Below are 23,580 nucleotides of genomic sequence, written 5' to 3'. Positions count from 1 at the left end.
TATTTATTTCAGTCCTATCCGTTTTATACTAGAAGAGGTTCTATAATTAATGATGTCGACAATACCATAATGGGAAATTCTTTTTCTACATACCACACCTACAGATGGGTTGCGGAAGATTGGTCAGATGTGAGTAATTACACATAATCGTTTCTATTCGAGTCAATATATCATTTTCAGTGTTCTGAAACCTGTGGTGATAATGGAAGGAAAAAACAATTATTTAGATGTTTGGATAATGCGGGAATAGAAAATTACCACATGTGTGACCCCAATTTGAAGCCCAACAACGTCAGGAGATGTAATCAAAGTCCTTGTCCTAGATGGATAACGGGAGATTGGAGTCCTAACTGTGATGGCAACTGTGAAAAATACAGACAAGTCAAATGTGCAGATCATTTAGGTAATTATATGTAATATTAGAAAATATTCCTTCTCCATTCTATAGTTGTAATGTGTAAGTCGGCATTTGGTTTAATGGTAGTTTGATGATGAGGTTGATGAGGGTTGTGATCACACCATTATCTCATCCAGAGGTTGTGATCAGAGTTGCTGTCGGGTAGCAAAGTCGTCGACCAATTAAATTTTGTAAGGCTGACGATGGCCGCAAGATCATTCGGACAGAAATTCCACTGCGGACACGATGACCTTCGCGAGCTTCTACCTAAAGCAACCCTCACAAGATCAAGATACTCAGGAGTTCGAACGGATCTAGTACTGCGCCCTTATTTATTCGTTGTTTCAGCGATATTTTCAAAATTTGTCACCAACAACTTTACTGAATTTAAACTAGGCACTGGCTGATCGCGAGTACGAAAACGATGCTGAGTTGCTACAAAGCTACCGGTTTTGTAAAACGCTTTTGCAGCAAACGCTCGGTGTTGTTTTGACCACAGTTCGGTGTGGACTGAAAGGCTTTGAGGTGGGGAACTTAACGGTAATCTTGACAACCCGCCCTGCCCACTTACTCTTAGTATCCAAATGGAATTTTATAAATAACAATCAAGATAAGAATGGTTCGTCTTCAGATTTGATAAGAACTGCTCACATTAAACGTGGGGCTACAAATTATATATTTAAAACTTGATGAATTGAAAGAATAAATAATCAAATTTTTTAGTAGAGTCATAGGTTAAAAATGAGTATGATCTAATGTGTAAAACATTATTAAATGAACATTTTGATGATAGTATTTGCAGAATGTTAGTTTTTTTATGTAGATTAATGAATATATATAAACTTCGTTTGATGCCTTGCCACAAAGTTATGAATGACTATTCAAAGAAATAGGAAAAGTTTACGGAACCAAAAAAGAGATGACGCCTCGAGGTGGGTTTGGGGGTTCAAACCCACCACGAATTAAGCAAAATATTAACTAATTTACCGAAAAAATACGAGGAGTGAAGAGAATTTTTTTATTACATCTGAATATATATAGTAGCGTCTAGCGCCATCTTTTGACGAGAGGCAACGCAGTTGTAGCCGAACTAGTTGACGTTGCACACAGTAACGTCATTTCTAATCGAATAGCCGAACTATTTTATATTGTATGTAAACTTTGCATTGTTTCTCGATTATTCGCCACGCCGAGATTTGTGGGAGTTTCTGGGAGGCTGCTGGGCCAATGTCGTAATTTTTCCGATGAATATATAGATATTTAAGTTCATGTAAATAGATTTTTATTGTTTTATTTACTCCAAACCAAACCCGCCTCAAAACTAAATCCTGACTACGCCCGTGGATGACGCTATAGTTCTAGATTAGCTATAATTAAATTTTAATTTTCGGTCTAATTTAATAGAAACTAATTTCCTAAGACGATTTTTCAAGAAAAATAAATAAAAAGGTCTAAAAAGTTGAAGAAATTTAATTTTAATTTCAGGTCACATCATTGAAGATTATCATTGTGATAATTCCAATAAACCAAAGAATTCAACGAAATGTAAGTTGTCGGAATGTCCCCATATCACTAACGCAGTATCAAGAAGATACTTCGATTCATCGGAAAAGGGTGAGGTACGATATAAGTGGAAAGTAGGAAAATGGAAACCAGTAAGTTTTATATACAGATTAATCAGTTTCTATGTAAATTTTGTATCAATTGAAAAATTTTATGATAAGTTGGTACATTAGAAGTAATAATTCACTTAATTTCAACGGAATTCACAATAAAAACATTGAAATTGTTTAAAATTTCAAGGATTACAGTTAGAGTGAGGTCCTGAAAAATAACTGTCAAAATTTGTTATCAAAAAGACGTTTGAAAAATATTGAAGATGCCATAATGTTGTACGGTTCAATTTTATTAGGAAACGAAGACATTATACAGGGTTTATTCTGAAAGTAGTAAGACTCTTTATTTTTAAACTAGTTGTTATGAAAAGTGGAATGCTGTGTGGCATGGCGCGTTGTCATGGTGTAGTCTCCAATTGTAGGTGATAGCTGGGGGGATAAGAACAATGAGAATTTCCACCTGAACAATTTCATCAATTATTTTTGTTCAGGTGGGTAGAAATCTTTGAGAATGACATCATATCGACCAAAAAAGCTTGCTTAAATTTGGATATTTTTGCTTTCTTAGTGCATGGAGAAGATGGGGTGTGTCATTATAAGCTCTGCCACTTGCTCTTTGTGCCATATTCAAATAACTGCCCCACATTGTCCCAGAAGAAGATTTGACAAAACGCGCGGTACCAACTTTCTGTCTCGATCTCAAGAATTTAGGTTTTGTTCAAGAAATTTCTCTCAAGCGACACATTTTCATTGGTCTTCGTTGGATGGGCGTCCAGAGCGGTCACCTACTCGGAACAGCTTGTGTCAAAAATATCCGATCTAGCCATGTCGGTATTACTGTAGGCCTCCTTAGTCATGTCTCTTTGCCCGTTTTACCAAGCTTTACATTAAATTTAATCGCCTATTGCTGCTACAGTAACCGCTTCATGATTCTACGTGACGAGGTATTTCGACAGGGGTTCGCAATTCAAGCGATCTGCTCACGTCATCGGCCGATTTTCCTCCGCGTTTGCAATACCCCTCTCCTTCAATGGTCCACATATTCGATGGGGAAAGAACCATACTACTACTTACAGAAAAAACCCTGTATTCTTGAAAATGAAATTCTCTCAAAGCAGTAGTAGCAATATAGTCGATTGCTATTGTCAAAACATTCCAACTTTGACAATTATATATTAAAATGACATTTGACGTGACAGACTTCACTGCACTAGCGCCACCAATGGCAAATTTAAATTGAAAAAATGCAGGAATGATAAAACCGAAATGTAAAGGTTTAAGATAGATCCTTGGAAAATAATTTGAACTTCCGTATTTTGGCTATTTAAGTAAGCAAATTTTTAACTACAATTTCCTACAACGATTTGTTTTAGGAAAACAACATTTTGTATTAGTATCTAGTCACCAGAAAGAACGGTCTTGAATGAAATAATTCACTTAATCCTTTTTTTTATAAAAGTTTGCATTTACTTCCGTATCTATCCGGTTTAGGATCATAATAAAAACACGTTGATTTAAAGTTTTCGATGTTGTACAATCTATTTATCGATGCCATATATAACTGAAACTAGTACTTCCGGTTGTACCAATAATTGGATTAATTTACTTCCGTGTCGGTTCTTTGAATTGGATTTACGAATAAACCGAAAGGTTTTTATTTAGGGAGCTGAACTAAAGAGAGACAAGAAGAAACAAGTTGAAAATAATTGTTATTCAAGTTGTTATTTACTTAATTTTTATTTACATTCGAATTGAGAGCTGTATCTTGATGTTAGGTATACCGTTATACATTTTAAGTTAGGTTAGGATCTTAATTAGGATATTTCTCTATGAAATGCAATGTTTTTATGATGAAGAATCGCCGTTTCCTGTCATTCATACATTTAAGTAAAAAAAATCAAACAGGAAATCTACGACTTTTGGTAAAAAACTGGAAATACTAATTTACCACATATATGACGTCGATAAATGGATTCTGCGACTTCGATAACGCCTAATTAGAGTGTTTTTTCTATCTACATAGTAACTTTATGATTTGAAATTAGCAAGAATTTTAAACAAATAGTACCTTTTTACATTTACTTTTACATAACCTGAAAATTGTACCAACTTATCACGCGCGGCAAAATTAGCTCTGCTCTATTATTTCCGGTGTAAATAAAATAGCAAAACAGCTTCTTTTTTACTAACAACAACGCATTATATCGACACCGTTAAACACGTTTTTGTTTTACCGAAGTGCTCCAACTTATGTGGCAAAGGTACTAGGAGACGTCACGTAGAGTGCGAGGATGTGCTTAACGACATCACCGTAGTTGACACTTTATGCAGACATTTGAAAAAACCACAAATCACCAAGTCTTGCGAACGATACAGCTGCAAATATGCGTGGATTGAAGGGTATTGGTCAGCTGTAAGTTTATATTTTTTATGGATTGGATGTTATTTAAGAAAAAAAAAGGAAAATACACCTTTCTGTCATGTTTTTTATATATATAACGACTGGGTGCTGTAAAAATACGGATAATAATTGAAATTTTATTCAAAATATACGGGTAAACGCTTTAAAACAAATTAATAATTGAAATGAGATTTGTTTATATACATATACATTGAGGTCATAAAGTGATAGAAATAAATCGGGGACTCCGCTACATTGACATGCATTCATCTAATATAACATCGAAGCACTTCTAGAATGTTTCTCTCGTACTATTCTGTAGTATCAATCACATTATACTGAATCTGGCGAGTGTGTGGGTATTTTTTATAGGATAACGATTCTCTGAGACCTAAAAGATCTGTTCTACTTCCTTCTCCACTCAGTTTCCATGATTGTTCTACTTCCTCCTTCACTCAGTTTCCATGAGTATTCCACTTCCTCCTCTACTCAGTTTCCATGATTGTTCTACTTCCTCCTCCACTCAGTTTCCATGATTGTTCTACTTCCTCCTCCACTCAGTTTCCATGAGTGTTCTACTTCCTTTTCCACTCAGTTTCCATGATTGTTCTACTTTCTCCTTCACTCAGTTTCCATGATATAACATCGAAGCATTTCTAGAAGGTTTCTCTCGGTCTACTCTATAGTGTGAGTTACATTGTACTAAATCTGACGAGTGTGTGTGTTTGTTTTATGGAATAACGATTCATTGAGACCTGAAAGATCTGTTTTACTTCCTCCTCTGCACAGTTTCCAAGAATATTTCCATTTCTTTTTTTGCTTATATCCTTTAATAGGTCCTTTTCATCGCACTTCGTTTCTTAAAGGTTTTGAGTATCTCAAACACTTGCTCGAACGCTGTTTTTAAGTTAAGAACGCCCTGCTTAACTGACTTTTGAATCGTTCATACCATAGACAGTTTTGTTAATTTCTTTAGCTATTTTTTCAGTTTGAATAAAAGTTAAATGTTAAATTCCGTCTAAATCACTCCACTAGAATGAAGATAAGGGTTGTTTCAACTTCAATATCTTTCAATCAAAGTGAATGATTCATAATATTAAATATTTCTTGGTTGATTTACTTTGGAATTTCCAAATACAGTACTGATTATGACTGTTGTTTTTAAGTTTAGCAACTATTGTTGTATTTTTTTCAATCACACAATTATACAGGGTGATTTGACAAGTATTTTTACATTAAACAGTTATTTAAAACAACAGAAGGGTATGATTCCTGATAAATGTTTTTATTTCATTTCGGTGATGGATCAGACTCGAAGGTGATCAATTAAAATGATTTTACAACTTACAACACCAAATACGCACAATTGAACGCTTCTACTAATCGCTAATTTTCCTATTACTTTACTAGTATCTCCATTTATATATAAAAAAAAGATTTTTGTTTAACTTTGGTCCAACTCCAAAGAGTAATGCGTTACATTTTGTAGGATTACATTTGGACCTTGTTTTTTGTGTCCAAATTCTCATAGTTTCTTGGTTAATCTAATCAAGTCTATCCATGTAACAACTGATTTCTATATTTTTTTCTTATATTCTATCTAACTTCAAAATATTTAAATCTTACTTAACAAGCAGACAGTTCGGAACCAGAACTAATTGAGAAGTCTCAGACACTTTCCCGATTAAATCTGGGGTACCACAAGGCAGTTTTCTGTGGCATTTTTGTATTTACTATACACATCAGATCGCCCTAGGACAATAATTTTATCAAATCATGAAGATCCTGCTCACCTTCAACATCACTTAAACCTCTTAGAAGATCGGAAGAAGAAATTAGAATAAATTTGCATAAATTCTGTTTAAGAAATAATCAAAGTCTACCAGTCACTATCACTAGCGAAGATAGTAATACAAATTAATGAAATCATCCCACTTTCATTTGACGTTGACAAGTTTGGGAACTTTCCAATTTATCTGGGGGTTTGAAAAGGGTCAAAATCGTTTCGAAGTTAATAATACAATGTAATAATACCAGAAACATATTGAGTCCGTTACATTGGAATCAATCTGGATCCAGAACTTAACTGGAAAGAGCATACAGTCAAAAAAAGGAAACAAACTGATTTGCGCTCCAAAGAGTTATATTGGTTACCAGAAAAAATATATGGAAAACAAGATTGTTGTATTGTATTGCTATCCTCCAAAGGATCCAATCCAAATGGTGAATGCACCTTGGAATTTATCGAATGATAGTCTCCTCAAAAATCAGATATTAGCACATCGTACATCACAGCAGAAATCCAGAAGCATAGCTGCAAATATCTTGAACTACTAGGACATGGGAATCCTCTAAAAGAACCATTCCTAGGGTCAAAAAGAGAAGGACGACTCCCTATAGATCTTAAATGAAATATAGAGGTCCTTTCAATGGAAGAGCCTTCATCGTACCATTGGCAAACTTAGAGATACTGGGTTCAACGGCAGTCAATTAGCTTATAGAATATTTTTTTATTCCTATCGTTGATTGATTGTATAAATATGTGAAAACGTTAAAACCTTTTCATCTTCATTTGAATTTTTATTCCTTTAAGCCTTGTTCTTCTTCCTATTTTTTTAATTCTTCTTTTTCTCTATAGTTTGGTCTTTACCTATACGATTACGTAGTTATAGAATATTCTGGAGTATTCTAAAGCATTTACGAGTATAATCTAATGCCTCTGATTAACTTCAGAGTGCGCCAGTCAATCCTAAATTTTTGAAATGACTGTTATTGTTATAATCTTATGTGTATTACAAAGCACAAGTGTAATTAATCGACGTTTGAAATAATAGATGGCGTCCTTTCCGATTAATGTATTCTTCATTCTTCTTTTTTTTACTTGAGATTTAGTCTACTATACGGCCTCTTGGAAGTAGATGTCCAGCTTTCGTGTCATCTCTTGGGAAGTCAACCGCGAGATCTCCTGGAAGTTGGTTTTATATCCTTTGCCCATTTATTGCGCTAATCTCCCAACATTTTTTCCAATATCGTCGTCAAGACGTGAATCGTACTATATCCTGAATTTTCAGATCTTATCTTATAGTTTTGCTTCTTATTTCATCTCTCAGGCTCATTTCTTCAATATTTCCCAATGTTTTATGTCTGCTGCCCTCATCATAGGTCTTGCACTTGTGCAGACGATTTCTGAAATTGTCCATCACGTCAAGAGTAATTCTTGAGATTTCCAATCGGACTTTTTCCTTGAGAACCTAAACTGTACGGGGTTGTTCTTCGTATAATTCACTTTTCAAGAACGCCCACAAGAAAAAATCACATAGAGTGCGGTCGTTTGGTGGGGGAGTCGTTCAGTTTTGGCAAAATCTCATTAACAATATTCATGCTCACACGAGCTGTGTGGCCTGTGGCTCCGTTTTGACGAAGTTGAGGAATGAAAAATGTTCTCAACTTTTCCGAGAACCTCTCTGGGTTCACGGTAACAGACTGCCCCGTTTTATTTTCGACCTATGATTCTCGATGGCACCCCAAACTATTGATGAAGTTGACAACTCCAGTGCTTGAAGCGTTGTTTGTTCACAAATCTCGAGAGATGAAAATGTGCCTCATCTTCATCCAGAGGTTATAAAAAATCAACTCATTTTCTTCAAACATGCCCAAAAAACGTTTCGCAGTATTATCATCGTTTTCGTTCAATGCCTGAACCTCCTTTTAAATTTTGTAAGGGCGAAGGTGCAAATCCGACCTCAAGATCATTCGGACAGACCGTTCAACGTTGACCTTCGCGAGTTTCTACTACAGCAACCTTCACGCGTTCAATATTCTCAGGAGTTCGAACGGATCTAGTACTGCGCCCTTATCTATTTGTTGTTTCAGCGATATTTTCAAAATTTGTCGCCCGCAACTTTATTGAATTTCGAATTAGGCACTGACTGATTGCGATTAACTTCAGATAGCCATTTCAAAAATGCAGGATTTACTCTTATACCCTGTATAAAACCAGGTGGACGACGTACACAGATGAATTTTCAAGAAACATCGCGTTAATTTGTATAGTTTTTGAATACTATTAAAAATTATATATAGTATATTGTAAAAATAAAAGCTAGCTTTGAAGCATGTGCATGATTCTACTGTAGTTGCTTTAATGAGCTTGAATTTTTTTAAAAATAAATTTAATTAGTATAACCATAAATAAAATGTAGTGTTAGATACTTTTCTAGTATTAATTTATAATAAAATGTGTAGTGTTCCGCTTCCTGCGGTGACGGTATCAAAAAACGAAATGTCACTTGTCATCGAGTATACAAAGGAGGTGCCATAGATCCTGTACCGTTACCGGATATATATCAGAACAAAATCAATCATCAGAATTATTGTTCGATTTATAATAAACCAACCACGACTGCTAAATGCATTTTATCATACTGCGGAGACCAATACGTATGGAAACCGGAACCGTGGAGACAAGTAATTTATTAACAAAACAATTATATAAATATTTCGATTAAATATTTAAATTTATTTTTTAGTGTTCGCATCATTGCGGTAAAAAAGGTCGTCAGATCCGGTTGGTACCTTGCGTGAATATTCGGAACAATCAAAGAGTAGAAAAATCATATTGTCGCGCCAATCTGAGACCGCCGAGGAAAAGAAAATGCAACCAATGGAGATGTTTGCACAAAAGCTGCAAGGAATTGAAAAGAGCCACGGGAACGAAAGTCAACAAGGATTACGTCATTTCCATACAGGGACGACCAGTTAATATCCATTGTTATAAAATGGACACGCCTGAACCGTTGGAATACATCAGTTTGAATTCTGATACTACTAATTATGCGGAGATGTACGACAAAAGGTATGTTCGCAAATAATATTTATAATAAAAAGGCGGGGTATATTTATACACAGTATCACTAAGCTATTCACTAATACGTAAAACACTAATTTATTTAAATACATCGCTTGTTCTCAGTATTTCCCTAAAATTCCATAACTTTTAGTAAAATCTTAATTCAGCCAGATCTGGCAACGCTGCAAGCGTGGCGACGCAGAATACAGCAGAGTTTAAAATTTGCGTTAAAAACGGTTGAGTAGCTAGATGGTCTAAAGAATAAAACGGCCTAGAAACCAATAATGTGTCTAAAATATCACGAAAATGATCTAGAATTACTCAAAAAATTCCAAAAACGAACTAAAATGGTATAAAGTGTTTCAAAAACCTTCTTGAATTATTAAAAATGTTCCGAAAACGAATTAAAATGGTCTAAAGTGTTTCAAAAACGGTCTAGAATAAATCAAAAGTTTCCAAAAACGAACTAAAATGGTTTAGAGAATTTCAAAATGATCTAGAATTATTCAAAATGATCCAAAAACGAACTAAAGTGTTCCAAAATGTTCTAGAATTACTCAAAATGTTCCAAAACCGAACTGAAAGATCTAAAGGATTCCAAAAACAATCTAGAACGATTCGAAACGACCTAGAAATCTATAATGTGTCTAAAGTGTTTTCCAAAAACGATCTAGAATTACTCAAACTGTTCCAAAAACGAACTAAAAGGGTATAAAGAATTCCAAAAACGATTTAGAATGATTCAAAATATTACAAAAACGGCCTAGAAACCTATAATGTGTCTAAAATGTCACGAAAACGATCTAGAATTACTCAAAATGTTCCAAAAACGAATTAAAATGGTCTAAAGTGTTCCAAAAACGATCTAGAATAAATCAAAAGTTTCCAAAAACGAACTAAAATGGCCAAGAGAATTTCAAAACGATCTAGATTTATTCAAAATGATCCAAAAACGAACTAAAATGATCTAAAGTGTCCAAAATAATCTAGAATTACTCAAAATGTTCCAAAACCGAACTGAAAGATCTAAAGGATTCCAAAAACAATCTAGAACGATTCGAAACGACCTAGAAATCTATAATGTGTCTAAAGTGTTTTCCAAAAACGATCTAGAATTACTCAAACTGTTTCAAAAACGAACTAAAAGGGTATAAAGAATTCCAAAAACGATTTAGAATGATTCAAAATATTACCAAAACGGCCTAGAAACCTATAATGTGTCTAAAATGTCACGAAAACGATCTAGAATTACACAAAATGTTCCAAAAACGAACTAAAATGGTATAAAGTGTTTCAAAAACCTTCTTGAATTATTCAAAATGTTCCAAAAACGAATTAAAATGGTCTAAAGTGTTCCAAAAACGATCTAGAATAAATCAAAAGTTTCCAAAAACGAACTAAAATGGCCAAGAGAATTTCAAAACGATCTAGATTTATTCAAAATGATCCAAAAACGAACTAAAATGATCTAAAGTGTCCAAAATAATCTAGAATTACTCAAAATGTTCCAAAACCGAACTGAAAGATCTAAAGGATTCCAAAAACAATCTAGAACGATTCGAAACGACCTAGAAATCTATAATGTGTCTAAAGTGTTTTCCAAAAACGATCTAGAATTACTCAAACTGTTCCAAAAACGAACTAAAAGGGTATAAAGAATTCCAAAAACGATTTAGAATGATTCAAAATATTACAAAAACGGCCTAGAAACCTATAATGTGTCTAAAATGTCACGAAAACGATCTAGAATTACTCAAAATGTTCCAAAAACGAATTAAAATGGTCTAAAGTGTTCCAAAAACGATCTAGAATAAATCAAAAGTTTCCAAAAACGAACTAAAATGGCCAAGAGAATTTCAAAACGATCTAGATTTATTCAAAATGATCCAAAAACGAACTAAAATGATCTAAAGTGTCCAAAATAATCTAGAATTACTCAAAATGTTCCAAAACCGAACTGAAAGATCTAAAGGATTCCAAAAACAATCTAGAACGATTCGAAACGACCTAGAAATCTATAATGTGTCTAAAGTGTTTTCCAAAAACGATCTAGAATTACTCAAACTGTTTCAAAAACGAACTAAAAGGGTATAAAGAATTCCAAAAACGATTTAGAATGATTCAAAATATTACCAAAACGGCCTAGAAACCTATAATGTGTCTAAAATGTCACGAAAACGATCTAGAATTACACAAAATGTTCCAAAAACGAACTAAAATGGTATAAAGTGTTTCAAAAACCTTCTTGAATTATTCAAAATGTTCCAAAAACGAATTAAAATGGTCTAAAGTGTTCCAAAAACGATCTAGAATAAATCAAAAGTTTCCAAAAACGAACTAAAATGGCCAAGAGAATTTCAAAACGATCTAGATTTATTCAAAATGATCCAAAAACGAACTAAAATGATCTAAACTGTCCAAAATAATCTAGAATTACTCAAAATGTTCCAAAACCGAACTGAAAGATCTAAAGGATTCCAAAAACAATCTAGAACGATTCGAAACGACCTAGAAATCTATAATGTGTCTAAAGTGTTTTCCAAAAACGATCTAGAATTACTCAAACTGTTCCAAAAACGAACTAAAAGGGTATAAAGAATTCCAAAAACGATTTAGAATGATTCAAAATATTACAAAAACGGCCTAGAAACCTATAATGTGTCTAAAATGTCACGAAAACGATATAGAATTACTCAAAATGTTCCAAAAACGAATTAAAATGGTCTAAAGTGTTCCAAAAACGATCTAGAATAAATCAAAAGTTTCCAGAAACGAACTAAAATGGCCAAGAGAATTTCAAAACGATATAGATTTATTCAAAATGATCCAAAAACGAACTAAAATGATCTGAAGTGTCCAAAATAATCTAGAATTACTCAAAATGTTCCAAAACCGAACTAAAAGCTCTAAAGGATTCCAAAAACAATCTAGAATTATTCAAAACCGATTCAGAATTACTCAAATTTTCCAAAAAGTCTAAAGTGTTCCAAAACGATCATTTAAAATGTTATAAACATTCAGACATTAAAATAATAGTATATATATGTATATGATGTTACTACTAATAAGGCGAATAACCGTTGCTGATAAAAACAGAGCGATGTTGCCAGATATAAAAGAAAAACATGACTGACCGTGAATTTTTTACAAGTGAGTTCCAAAAACAGGTTAACAATAGATTTTTTGCATACATTTTTATTTGTATTATTTTGTAATAAATAATAATAATAATTGTAATATTTTGAAGGTTAATATAGAGATGAGGATTTTTTTAACAAATTTTAAATAACATATATCATTTGTGTAACTAATTTAACTTTTTAAAGATTGAAAAATATTGCTACGTGTCCGTACGGTGGCCAAAGGAGGGACGGTTGTAAATGCGATCTTATCGGTCCGGACAGATCCGGTTTCACGAAATTTTGGAAAGTACGACTGAACATAACCTCGCTTAAAATAATACCTGACGATTTCACATTCTCGAAACAACTGAAAGGCAAAAAAATCCCTTACGGAACGGCCGGCGATTGTTACAGTTCAGTACAAGATTGCGCCCAGGGTAAATTCGAAGTCGATTTAACTCATACGTCATTCAAGTTGGCGAATAACGTTCGATGGGAGGCGCAGGGACCAAACAGTTCGGCAAAAATAAGAAAAACCGTAAGTATCGATTTCTTTTCGCCACGCAAGTTTGCAAAAAAAAATTATGTTTGTGGCAAATTCTTTAATTGTTTACATTTGCAGGATACACGAGTAACCGGTAAATGTGGTGGTTATTGCGGAAATTGTATACCTGATCCGAACATCGGTTTAGCTGTCGAAATAACTTAAACGTTACTTATATACGTTTTGAGAGGAGGCTTGAGACCAAAAAAAATGTCGAATAAAAGGAGGACTAGAAAAATGTCACATCGAAGAGCATTCCCGATCAAACTTTTACTAGATATGAAGAAGTGGTGCACATATTTCTAGTTGTCCATTGTATTTTGTCCGAAGAAAGGTTGTAATATTCAGAATTTGCATCCAATGGGCGGTGGAGCGACAATATTTTTTTTGTCTATTACAACTGACACTATAGGTACAAAAAAAACTAGCTTTTATTTTATTTGAATTATTGAAGATTATTATGTGATAATCTCATTGAACTGTCACTTTTGGGACGGTTCTGTAAGTTGGTAACAATGATAATTACCTCTCCCTTCCCAATTATACAATTAATTAATTTTATTTACGAAATATTATCAACAAGAGAAAATATTAGATAAAAGTAACTAAATATGTAATTGACAGAAAAAAATTAAAATAAATAAAATATTCGTATACTGGGACCATATTTTTCCGAAAAAATTGAAGAAAAGTAAAAAAAAATCAATTCCAAATCTGTGCTTCCTCTTTCAACAATCATTAATAACCTCTTCAACGTTTAAATCAAAGGTACTCATTGCCTTGTCTTCAATAGACCCGCCACTACTACATTTCAACTAAATTCCCAAAACTCGTAAACAAATATGAAGATTTAACAATGTCCATTTACTTAAAGAGTCTCTTTCCTGGGCTCTGGGTGTTCGCCTGGACCACTCGTTCACCTGGACCACTATAGAAACCACTTATCTAACGATAGAAATTTGTATAAACCCCTGTCGAGTCTCTCCCTTGGATCTCTGGAATTTGACCTGGATCGCTGTAAGAATCACTGATCTATAGATGGGATTTATGCAGACTCCTTCTCCAGGACACCTGATAGTTTACCTAGACCACTACTGTTCTAACAACCGAACTTTGTATTGACCCCTTTCGAGTTTCTAGAGAGTCAACTGGACCACTTTAGAAATAACTGATGTACCGATGGAAATTTGAAAAGATCCCTGTCGAGTCGCTCTCCAAGACCCTGGATGTTCACCTTAACAGCTTTCGAAACTACTTGTTTAAAGATTGATATTTGTATAAACCCCTATCAAGTCTTAACCCTGGATCTCTGGAATTTGACCTGGATCACTGTAAGAATCACTGATCTATAGATGGTATTTATGCAGACTCCTGTCGAATCCTTCTCCAGGGCACCTGGGAGTTCACCTATACCACTACTGTTCTAACAACCGAACAGAACACCTGGACCACTATAGAAAAAACTAATGAGGCGATGGAAATCTCAACAGAGCCCTGTCGAGTCTCTCTCCAAGACCTCTGGAGCTTCACCTTGACAGCTTTAGAAACCTTATTTAACGATAGAAATTTGTATAAACCTTTGTAGAATCCCTCTGGGAGTTTAACAATAGGATTTTGTGAAGATTCTTGTTGTGTATCTATCCAGAACCTTTGGTGGTTCACCTGGATCATTTGGGGTCAAGTTTTTTTATAAATTTTAGTCGACGACTCTTTTCAACTACCCTTAACCTTCTTATAATGGATTGTTCTTAATTTCAAGGGAGTTGGAGGAAGGTCACTCATTTGCACATTTCTGAAAACAAATGGTATATTTTATTATAAAAAAAATTCCAAAAAAGTTTTTTTAGTAATGTAAATCTAAGTGGGTGTTTTTCAAGATGGCGGCTGACGCGGGGGCTCCCCCATGACGCCCACTTGGATATAAATTCAAGGGCCACCTCTGAACACATGTCCAAAAAAAAAATCAGTTCTCTTCTACCTACATTTTTTGCTATGGCGCTTGGCTAATAAACGAAAGAGTCAAATGGCTGACAATTGATATTCCCAAAATAAAATAAAAGCTAGTCATAATATAAAATGACAATTTTTTTGCTAAAAACAACACATTGTGTTAGCTTGTAATCACATAATACACCGCTTAGATCAACAAAGAAGACTTCAATCGTATTATTATTTAAAAAAAAATCGTACAGTTTAAGACAAAAATAAGGAAAGTATCTTTTAATTAATTGATGACTTTTACGGTTTCTTATTTTTGATCTACAACGTACAACTGTCCAGTATTGTAGTATTAGATAAAATCCGAACGAAAGTTTGATATATGGTATTGGAAAATATTTTACGGAATATAAAAAATGTCGATGTAAAATCGCCCAACAGATTAATTCCACTGGGTACCACTCTAATTAGGTATTCTACCTATTAGTATCGGAATAAATCAATATCAAAACTAGATCTACTAGTTTTAAATGGAAATTTTTTTAATCGAGATTATTTCTGTCAAAACATGCCAATAGAAAATCGCTAACCAACTGAAGTCCAATCAATTCGATAAAATATTCCACTGTGTACCACTCTTTAGGTATTCTAGGTATTAGAATCAGCATAGAGCAGTATCAAAACAAGATCTTCTAGTTCCAAAAGGAAATTTGTGGAATCAAGATTATTTTTGTCAAAAGCAATTTATTCAAAAAAAAATCCTCCAACTAAATAAAACAATAGATACCTCATATGTTCAACAAAATAAAAGAATGTCCCCCAATATTAAGTTATCAGGAGTGAAGTAAGGGAAGTTATGTTAGATTCGAACACCTGAAAATGATGCAGGGACATTCTCAAAGAATAAACGCATATAAAATAGAAGATATAGAAAATTGTTGATAAAACAGTCGAGTATGTAAATATGTCAAATAGAACAGACAAAAAATCAAATGGGGATTAATAGTTCTTCTAGATTTGTAGCCCTTTCAAAGTCATATCTATAAAAATTTCATTTTAAATAGCCCCAATGAAAAAAAATCATTTGGATATAAATCTGGTGATCACGGAGGCCGCAATAACAATTTTTTTCATCTTTATTATAATTTATCTGACGTTCTCTTTCTGGTAGATTGTAAATAAGTTAATTACATCGACATTCCTATGTTCCGTAAGATTTTATACAACAACGTATATATACTAAGTAGGTTTAAAAACAACTGCCATGCCAAAATACTTCCTTTATCAGATCTAAATGGATTTGTAATTTATTCTATCGAATATTTTTGTCGACTATCAACTAGAGAATAATTTATTGGACGGAAAGTGTCTAGTAACATAATTAACAATCATTCGATCAATAATTTTTTATAATCTGATATTTTAAAGATGGAAAATGAATATAATTTCGAATCCTGCTACCCAATTGAGTAAACAATATTTTAGAAAGTATATGAAAAAGTTTGCGGTTTTAGAAAAGAGGTAATAAAATTATTAAACGGACCTTTAATCTACTCTGACTTGATCATTTAGTGATTGAATTTCATTTCTAAAACTACTAAGGGGTTTTGGTGTACAGTTATTTGATATAAGACACAATTACTATCTCACAGTACCATAGGTAGACCTCCCCTACCCATAGTATAGTATAATCTCATCCCTTCTATCTGTTCTTCTAACCCAATCCTCCATATACAATGGTAACTAAGATCCATTGTAGCCAACTCAATTGTAGCCAAAGGATCGACTCAATTTGGTCCCTTTCCTCTCTGAATTATGGGGTGTTGGTTACCTAGTTGAAAATTAGAAATATTTCTGCATGTTACATTTTTTTGCGAAAATATTTTTCATCTATACCCTTTATAAAAAATTCATTGTCATATTTTTCTATTTTCTGCCACAAGCGAAAAAACCTACACAAATTCTGAACTTATTGCTTTGGTCAGAAAAATTGAAACAAACAAAAAAATTACAATATACAAGAAGAAAAAGACATCAAACAAGGAATTGCCAAAAGTAACAGCTGTGCAGGTAGCCTCAGAAGAAAGAGATATCCAGATCTACGAAAATTCAAATTTATAAAACAATGTTGAGACCCACCCTGTGAAACCTGGATAATGACGAATAAAACTAAACAGAAATTTGAAATCTGGGAGAAAGAAATGCTAAGAAGAATTTTTGGAGGAAAGCAGACAGTTAGGATGGGAGATGAGATCAAACCATGATATTCAAACGCTTTTCATTGAGTCACCAATCAGCGCGATCATAAAGAAAAGGCTAAGTCAGTTAGAACGAATGAACGAAGACAGACTTTCGAAACAAGTTGCATGGAAGATACCAGAGGGCAAAAGGAAAGAGGTAGACCAATAAAACATTAGAGGGAAGTAGTAGAGGGAGATTTTAAAGAGACAGCGTTAGGATCAGAGAGCAAACCAAATCAAACCATGACTTTTACACACTTTTTATTGACTCACCAATCAGCACGTTTATAAAGACAAGACTGTCACAGAGAATAGAAACATCCAGAGCTGGAGAGAAAAAGCAAGGGACCGAAAGAAGTGAAGAGGAATAGAATACAAACTAAACAACTGCTCTGGTACGGTTATGTGATAAGGATGGAGCAGAACACACGCAGGGACTCCTGGTAAACAGTTTACTTTCAGTCCCTGAAGACGATAGTTTGGTTATCGAAACGCGCGTCAAACAGTGTAATTGTGAGTGTTGGTGTAAATAGTGTGTTTAGTATGAATATCACCAATGGTTACAGAAATTCCAACTTAGTTACGAAGTTGTAAATGTTATTGTTCTATTAGAAAATTTTGTCACAACAAACTGAAGAATTTTAGGTATATATCAAATTAGGTTTCTAGACACATCTGTTTGTTATTTTTAAAATAATCATGACAATTACGTGATCAAGTCGACAAAATTAAAAGTGCTGCCATATTTTTTTTAATCAAATACAGTATTTTATATATAAAAAAAATTGATTATATTGTAAATAATAATTACAGATCCATCAATTTTTTTGCCTCACATTGAGGTGTTGTATTTTAAGCGATAAACCGAAAAAAAACCTTTTAACATTAGTTGTAAAAATAAAATCCCTAGGACTAACAAATGTATATCTTTTTACTTATTTATGCAAACAGTTTTCGGGATTTGCCAAAGAAGCAATACAGGATATACCAAGACAGTTTAAGACTTTTGTTTTACACCAAAACATTGTTATAGTCACATTAAATTAACTCAAAAAAATTTATATTATAATATACTGGATCTTTATTTATAAATGATAAATGAATTTGGGTCATAATCAGCAATAGTGAAGAATAAAATTGTTGAAAAGCTATCAAAAGGTGCCACCGAAATTGATATCTACAACACAAAAGACCTATGAGGTAGATACAATGATAATAATACAAAAAAAAAATGAAAAGAAACTAAAAGAGATAAAATTATTCTGTCATGTTTTAAGGAATATTAAGGAATGAAGAAGAGGAGTTATTAGGTGAAAAGAACACATTTTCATGGATGTTCAATTATCTTCAAGTCAGGGGAATCTTAAAAAAAATAATTAAACTCTCATCAAAATGACACTTAACCCCTTTTCTAAATTTAATATTGTACTATTGGTATTTTCCCTTCCTTGCGATTACAAATATTCGATTTCTCAACAAAATTTATTGAAATGGGGTTATTGAGAGAGGGATGTCTTTATATTTATACCCCGTATATTATTTATTGGTTAAAATGTTTGAATTATACAAAAAAAAAACAAATCAACGATTGATGTGAATATATCCACACTTTATTTATGTTACCAATTTTTTTTCTTGAATACAGTGTGAAACATTAAATCATTTATTGAAATACTCTCCTTAAATAAATGAAACAGCCAATAAGGGAAAGTTGGTTTGAAGAGAGGTCATGAAGATATTGAGACGATACTCCCATGATGTACTGGAAGATCAATGTCAATAAAATAGTTTTTCAGCATAAAAGCATTGAAAAAAATGTCAAAAAGACATGGGGATTGAAGCACTATGAGTCAATTGAATTATTAATATAGTATGGTGGTGTTCAATGTCAAAAAAAGGTTATAGAATTGAGACAAAAGATATTCTGATAACCGCGTGATATACTGGAACGTCAATGTCAAAAACAAAACGTTTTTTAGCAGAAAAATATTGGAAAAAAGTTAAAAAGACATTGACATTGGAGCATTATGATTCAATGGAACTATTAACATAGTATAATGTTATTCAATGTCAAAAAGACGTTTTAAAATTGATACAAAAGACATTATTAACCACAAAGCATCAAAAAATAATGAATATAATGGAATACAACGAAATAATGGGGTCTTAGTGTGGTCCCATGAATATAAATGAATTATTTTTATTCACATCATGTCTTAAATTTTTTTTTTCGAATTTCATCTTGAAAATAGGTCAAAAATGTTTTTTTGGTGCATCCTGTATTGTCAAAATGATATCGAAACATAATTTAAATAATTAAATTAAAAGAACTAGTCTCAGAAGATTTATATCCCGATTTCGTATTGCTCTTTAATTTATTAAATGCCTGCCAGTGTTATATATATATATATATAATATATATATATATATATATATATATATATATATATATATATATATATATATATATATATATACATTTAAATTTATTTTATTGTACATTTTAATTTTATTGGCAAACATATTTTTTTACTTTTTAGTCTTTTATTATTAATCGGAGATCGTTCTAATACTCATTATGGAGAAGAAAAATTAGACAAACATTTCCTCTTGTAAAGTATTTACGGAGATAAATAAATTATCTCCAATATAATTTTTTGTTTTATTTGTGTCCTCAATATAGAACAATTAAAATTAGAATCACAAAGTAGAACTTTAAGGCTTTAACTTTAACTTTAGTAACAGTCAGTAAAGGCAGTGGGAGACCAAGGCTAAAATCTTTTTGTTTCAAGTCTTTTTCATAGAAAATCTTTTAAAAATAACTGATTTCCTATGAAAAGAGACATAAAAACAAGATAAATTATCATGAAGAACAAATATATTAAATATGTTTCGACTTACCATTGTATAAATTAAAACAGTCACTCCTCTAATAACTTTTTGGAGTCATTTTCTAAACCAGGAGCGTTCTTTCCCAGAACGCTCTGTATCATCTCGATACTAATATCCCATAGTAATTTAGCTAATTGGTCGTCTTGAGCAGCTGCGCTTTCTTGACACTGATAAGAATTGTTAACGTAAACACCTGAAAATACCGAAATAGGCCTTTTAAAGCACTTGTATATACCCAAATTCAATACTAAACAACCTTCTGACAAATTATCAAACTTTTTATAAACGAAATTATGGGAAACTATCGAATATGTGGGCAAAATTTTTAGAGAAAAGCAAAATGCAGACTCGCCATTTTTGTAATCGTTCTCATGCCAATTGTTATTTGATTATGAGTATCTATTGATAAGCAAATAATTTTGGGAACAAAGAAAACACCATGTAGAAGCCTAATTTACAACCATGTGATTATTTTATCCTTCCATAATCCAAAACTGCAATGGAAGGAGTATTATATGATGATATTCCTGTCCAGTAAGCAGTAAAATGCTAAGTTACTACTCAGAAATAAATACCGAAATAAAATTGATCAAAATTAGCATTTTATAGGGTCAACTACCCTTTGTAAACGCTTCATTTATCACAATGTGATTATTTTATCTTTCCACAATCTCGTACTGCAATTAAAGGAGTATTTTATGGTGATGTTCCTTTCCAGTAAGCAGAAAATTTCCAAATACTCCTTAAAAATGAATATGGAAATGCAATTGATCAAAATTAGCATTTTATAGGATAAGCTACCCTTTGTAATAACTTTATTTATGATTATGTGATTATTTTTTCTTTCCACAATCCAAAAAATGCAAATAAAATAGATTTTGATGATAATATTCCTGCCAAATAGCATATCAAAAATGAAATTGTTCAATAAAACCATGGAATATTTACCACCAAATATGATCATTTTTTATCCCATAGCCAAAAAACAAACAAGTAGTAATTGATAAATAATAGACTAAAAATTTAGATTTTATGGGATATGTTTTTAGTATAATGATAAACAAGTCAACTTTGGAACAAAAAAAAACTTGTATCAACAAAGCCATACTATTATATCACAATTATGCATTTTCTGTTCCCTTGGTCAAAAACTGCAATAAAACCAGCTGTTTACATGATATTTCAACAGAAAAAGAAAGAATGTATGAATAATATCTGAAAATCTCAATTTAAGAAGAAATTAGTTCATAAAAGCTATAAATAGAGACAACTACCCTCCATAATTGACCGATATATGACTATGCAGTTATTTGCTCTTTCCACAGCTAGAAACTGCCAAGAAACAAACATTTACAATGATATTTCAACCAAAGAAGCAAAAATAGATTAATAATATCTCAAAACCTCAAATTTAGACAAAATTAGTTCATAGAAGAAATAAATAGAGACAGCTACCTTCCATAATTGATTAATATATCACTATTTTTTCTTTTTTTTTTTTTGGAAGCAGGCTGGAAAAAAATTTACAACCATACAAGCTAAGTTTGGTAAATGAAGACCAACAAACCATAAATCAAAATTTTATGAATACTTTTTTTTACCCTAATCAAAAGTTTTATTTACAATATTCAATTATATAAAAAAATGTTATTTTCTGGATCTTCTGTATATATAATGTTTAAAAGACTCCTGTACCATTTTATCTATTGTTGAAACTAGCTACTTACCTGTTACACCTACCAATTCAACAGCTGTAGCACAATATACACTAGTAGCTGCTGCTTGTTGTAAACTTTTGGTAAAAGGTCTAACAATAGCAAACAACACTCTGTATAACCACCAATTCCTTGCCAATTTCGAAGATACCATGTTTCCAGGATGTAAACTGAACACAGATATGCCGACCGATTGAAGATTTTTTGATAATTGTCTAGCAAAAAGAACGTTACACAATTTGGAATTGTTATATGCCATCATATCCCAATATTTAGTAGCGCAATCAGGAGATAGGAATAGCGGCGTCATATTTTCCCGAGTTAGATTAGCAAACCTTGAAAATCCACAAAATAAAGGCCAAAAATATAAGGAAAATAATGAAAATGTACCTGTGAGACTCTGAAGATACTACAATCACTCTTGATCCAGTAACTAGTAAAGGTCTCAGTAAAATAGTTAAATAAAAATGAGACAGATGATTTACTTGGAATGTAGTCTCAAACCCATCTAGAGTTTTACTATAAGGTAGTCCAAATACACCAGCATTCAATATCAACATGTCAATTTTGTCATACTTGCTTTTAATAGTATTAGCAAATTGTACCTTTAAAAACATGATAAAATAAAAAATACGAATGATTAACTGTAAATACCACTTACAACTGATGAAAGTGAAGTTAAATCTAAATGTATTGCTATGCAGTTATCACCGGCTGTAAGTTTATCTTCACGAATTTGATTGATAGCTTCTTCTGCAGCTGCAAGATTTCTACAAGCCATTATAACACTGCAACCATGTTTGGCGAGAGATTTTGCAGTTTCAAAACCAATACCACTATTAGCACCTGTTATAAGAGCCACCTTGCCATTCAAGTCCCTACCATGCAATACCTAATACCCAATATTAATATTTTTTAAAATAAAATGTAATTTCTTAAATATACCTGAAGAGCAGTACTGGAAGCGTCAAATCTCTGCCTGTAATCATTAACATGTTCTTTTTCTTCAACAGCAAACGCCAATCTTGGATCTGTGTAAGTAGTCCTACGATTTTCATGATCAACATAAATTACCTTCCCAGTATTTTTATCTACACATCTTTGCCATCCGAATGGAAGCTCTCCTGATACCTAAATTTTAATTAAATCACTTACGTGTTTACGATACACTCGATGAATACCTTTTTTTTCTTTCCGGTCCTTGGATGGGTCCATTGCGTATTTTTTGTTAAATGATTAGCGTAAAAAACACTACCGTCAACAGTAACTCTTTCTTCCCACCCAGGAGGTAATTCATCTTCACTATCCGATTCTGGCATATTCATCGTGAATAAGTTGATTAATTATTATGTGAATTAATTTGAAAAATACAAACAATCTTTACATCAGCTGTAAAAGTCAAAGGTGGAATTTGAAAATTACATGTAGAACGTCAGTACTGTCAATTGTCAATTTCTAGCCAATCAAAGAAGTTATCCAAACCTTGCTTATGCAACACATATATCATATATTTGATTTAGGGGGTATTGGCGCACTTACCATAATTTTTAAAATCAAATTTATTTGTTAGTATATTTTAAATTGTACAATTAATTTTTAAATAAATGCATTGAACTATTTGTTTGTTAAATAATTGGATTGACTTGTGTTAGGCTATTAAATTATCGAAATATCTTAAACAATTCCAGATTATACCCCCCTCAAAGTTTCTGGAATAATGAGGAACAAATATTCAGCATATTTAACGGAATAACGTATCTTATATGAATTGTATGTATTATTATCAAACTTTTTATAGATATCTTTCAAAGTTATATTTAACTATTGGCGTCTTTCTACTTTTGACGATAAGAAAGATAACTGAAT

General features: G+C 32.4%; 2 protein-coding genes across 15 annotated transcripts in view; one reads left to right on the top strand and one right to left on the bottom strand.

Annotated features, from left to right (window-relative positions):
* LOC130442435 (A disintegrin and metalloproteinase with thrombospondin motifs 9) overlaps positions 1–14,017 on the top strand; it is a 213,014-nt gene extending 198,997 nt beyond the window's left edge. For 2 of the 3 annotated variants that reach the window (XM_056776532.1, XM_056776531.1), the window contains 8 exons: positions 13–129; positions 181–403; positions 1,883–2,052; positions 4,253–4,426; positions 8,660–8,881; positions 8,944–9,269; positions 12,590–12,923; positions 13,008–14,017. In XM_056776532.1, the coding sequence (XP_056632510.1) occupies positions 13–129; positions 181–403; positions 1,883–2,052; positions 4,253–4,426; positions 8,660–8,881; positions 8,944–9,269; positions 12,590–12,923; positions 13,008–13,094 (1,653 nt within the window). In that variant the 3' untranslated portion in view covers positions 13,095–14,017. The remainder of the gene's footprint in view (positions 1–12; positions 130–180; positions 404–1,882; positions 2,053–4,252; positions 4,427–8,659; positions 8,882–8,943; positions 9,270–12,589; positions 12,924–13,007) is intronic. The other variant, XM_056776533.1, reaches the window with a different exon arrangement.
* The window catches only part of LOC130442436 (WW domain-containing oxidoreductase), a 136,121-nt gene extending 112,976 nt beyond the window's left edge, over positions 1–23,145 (bottom strand). For 6 of the 12 annotated variants that reach the window (XM_056776536.1, XM_056776540.1, XM_056776534.1 and 3 more), the window contains exons 1-6: positions 22,896–23,106; positions 22,660–22,845; positions 22,376–22,606; positions 22,105–22,319; positions 21,727–22,049; positions 20,009–20,192 (exon numbers count right to left, since the gene is read on the bottom strand). In XM_056776536.1, the coding sequence (XP_056632514.1) occupies positions 20,029–20,192; positions 21,727–22,049; positions 22,105–22,319; positions 22,376–22,606; positions 22,660–22,845; positions 22,896–23,039 (1,263 nt within the window). In that variant the 5' untranslated portion in view covers positions 23,040–23,106 and the 3' untranslated portion in view covers positions 20,009–20,028. Of the gene's footprint in view, positions 1–13,469; positions 14,722–19,967; positions 20,193–21,726; positions 22,050–22,104; positions 22,320–22,375; positions 22,607–22,659; positions 22,846–22,895 lie in introns of those variants that run through there. The other 6 variants (XR_008909772.1, XR_008909771.1, XM_056776542.1 and 3 more) reach the window with 5 other exon arrangements.
* Between the last annotated feature and the right edge of the window lie 435 nt (positions 23,146–23,580).

The sequence above is a fragment of the Diorhabda sublineata genome, chromosome 4, assembly GCF_026230105.1.
Source record: "Diorhabda sublineata isolate icDioSubl1.1 chromosome 4, icDioSubl1.1, whole genome shotgun sequence".
Classification (NCBI taxonomy): Eukaryota; Metazoa; Arthropoda; class Insecta; order Coleoptera; family Chrysomelidae; genus Diorhabda; species Diorhabda sublineata.
This window is presented reverse-complemented; position numbering and strand designations above follow the sequence as displayed.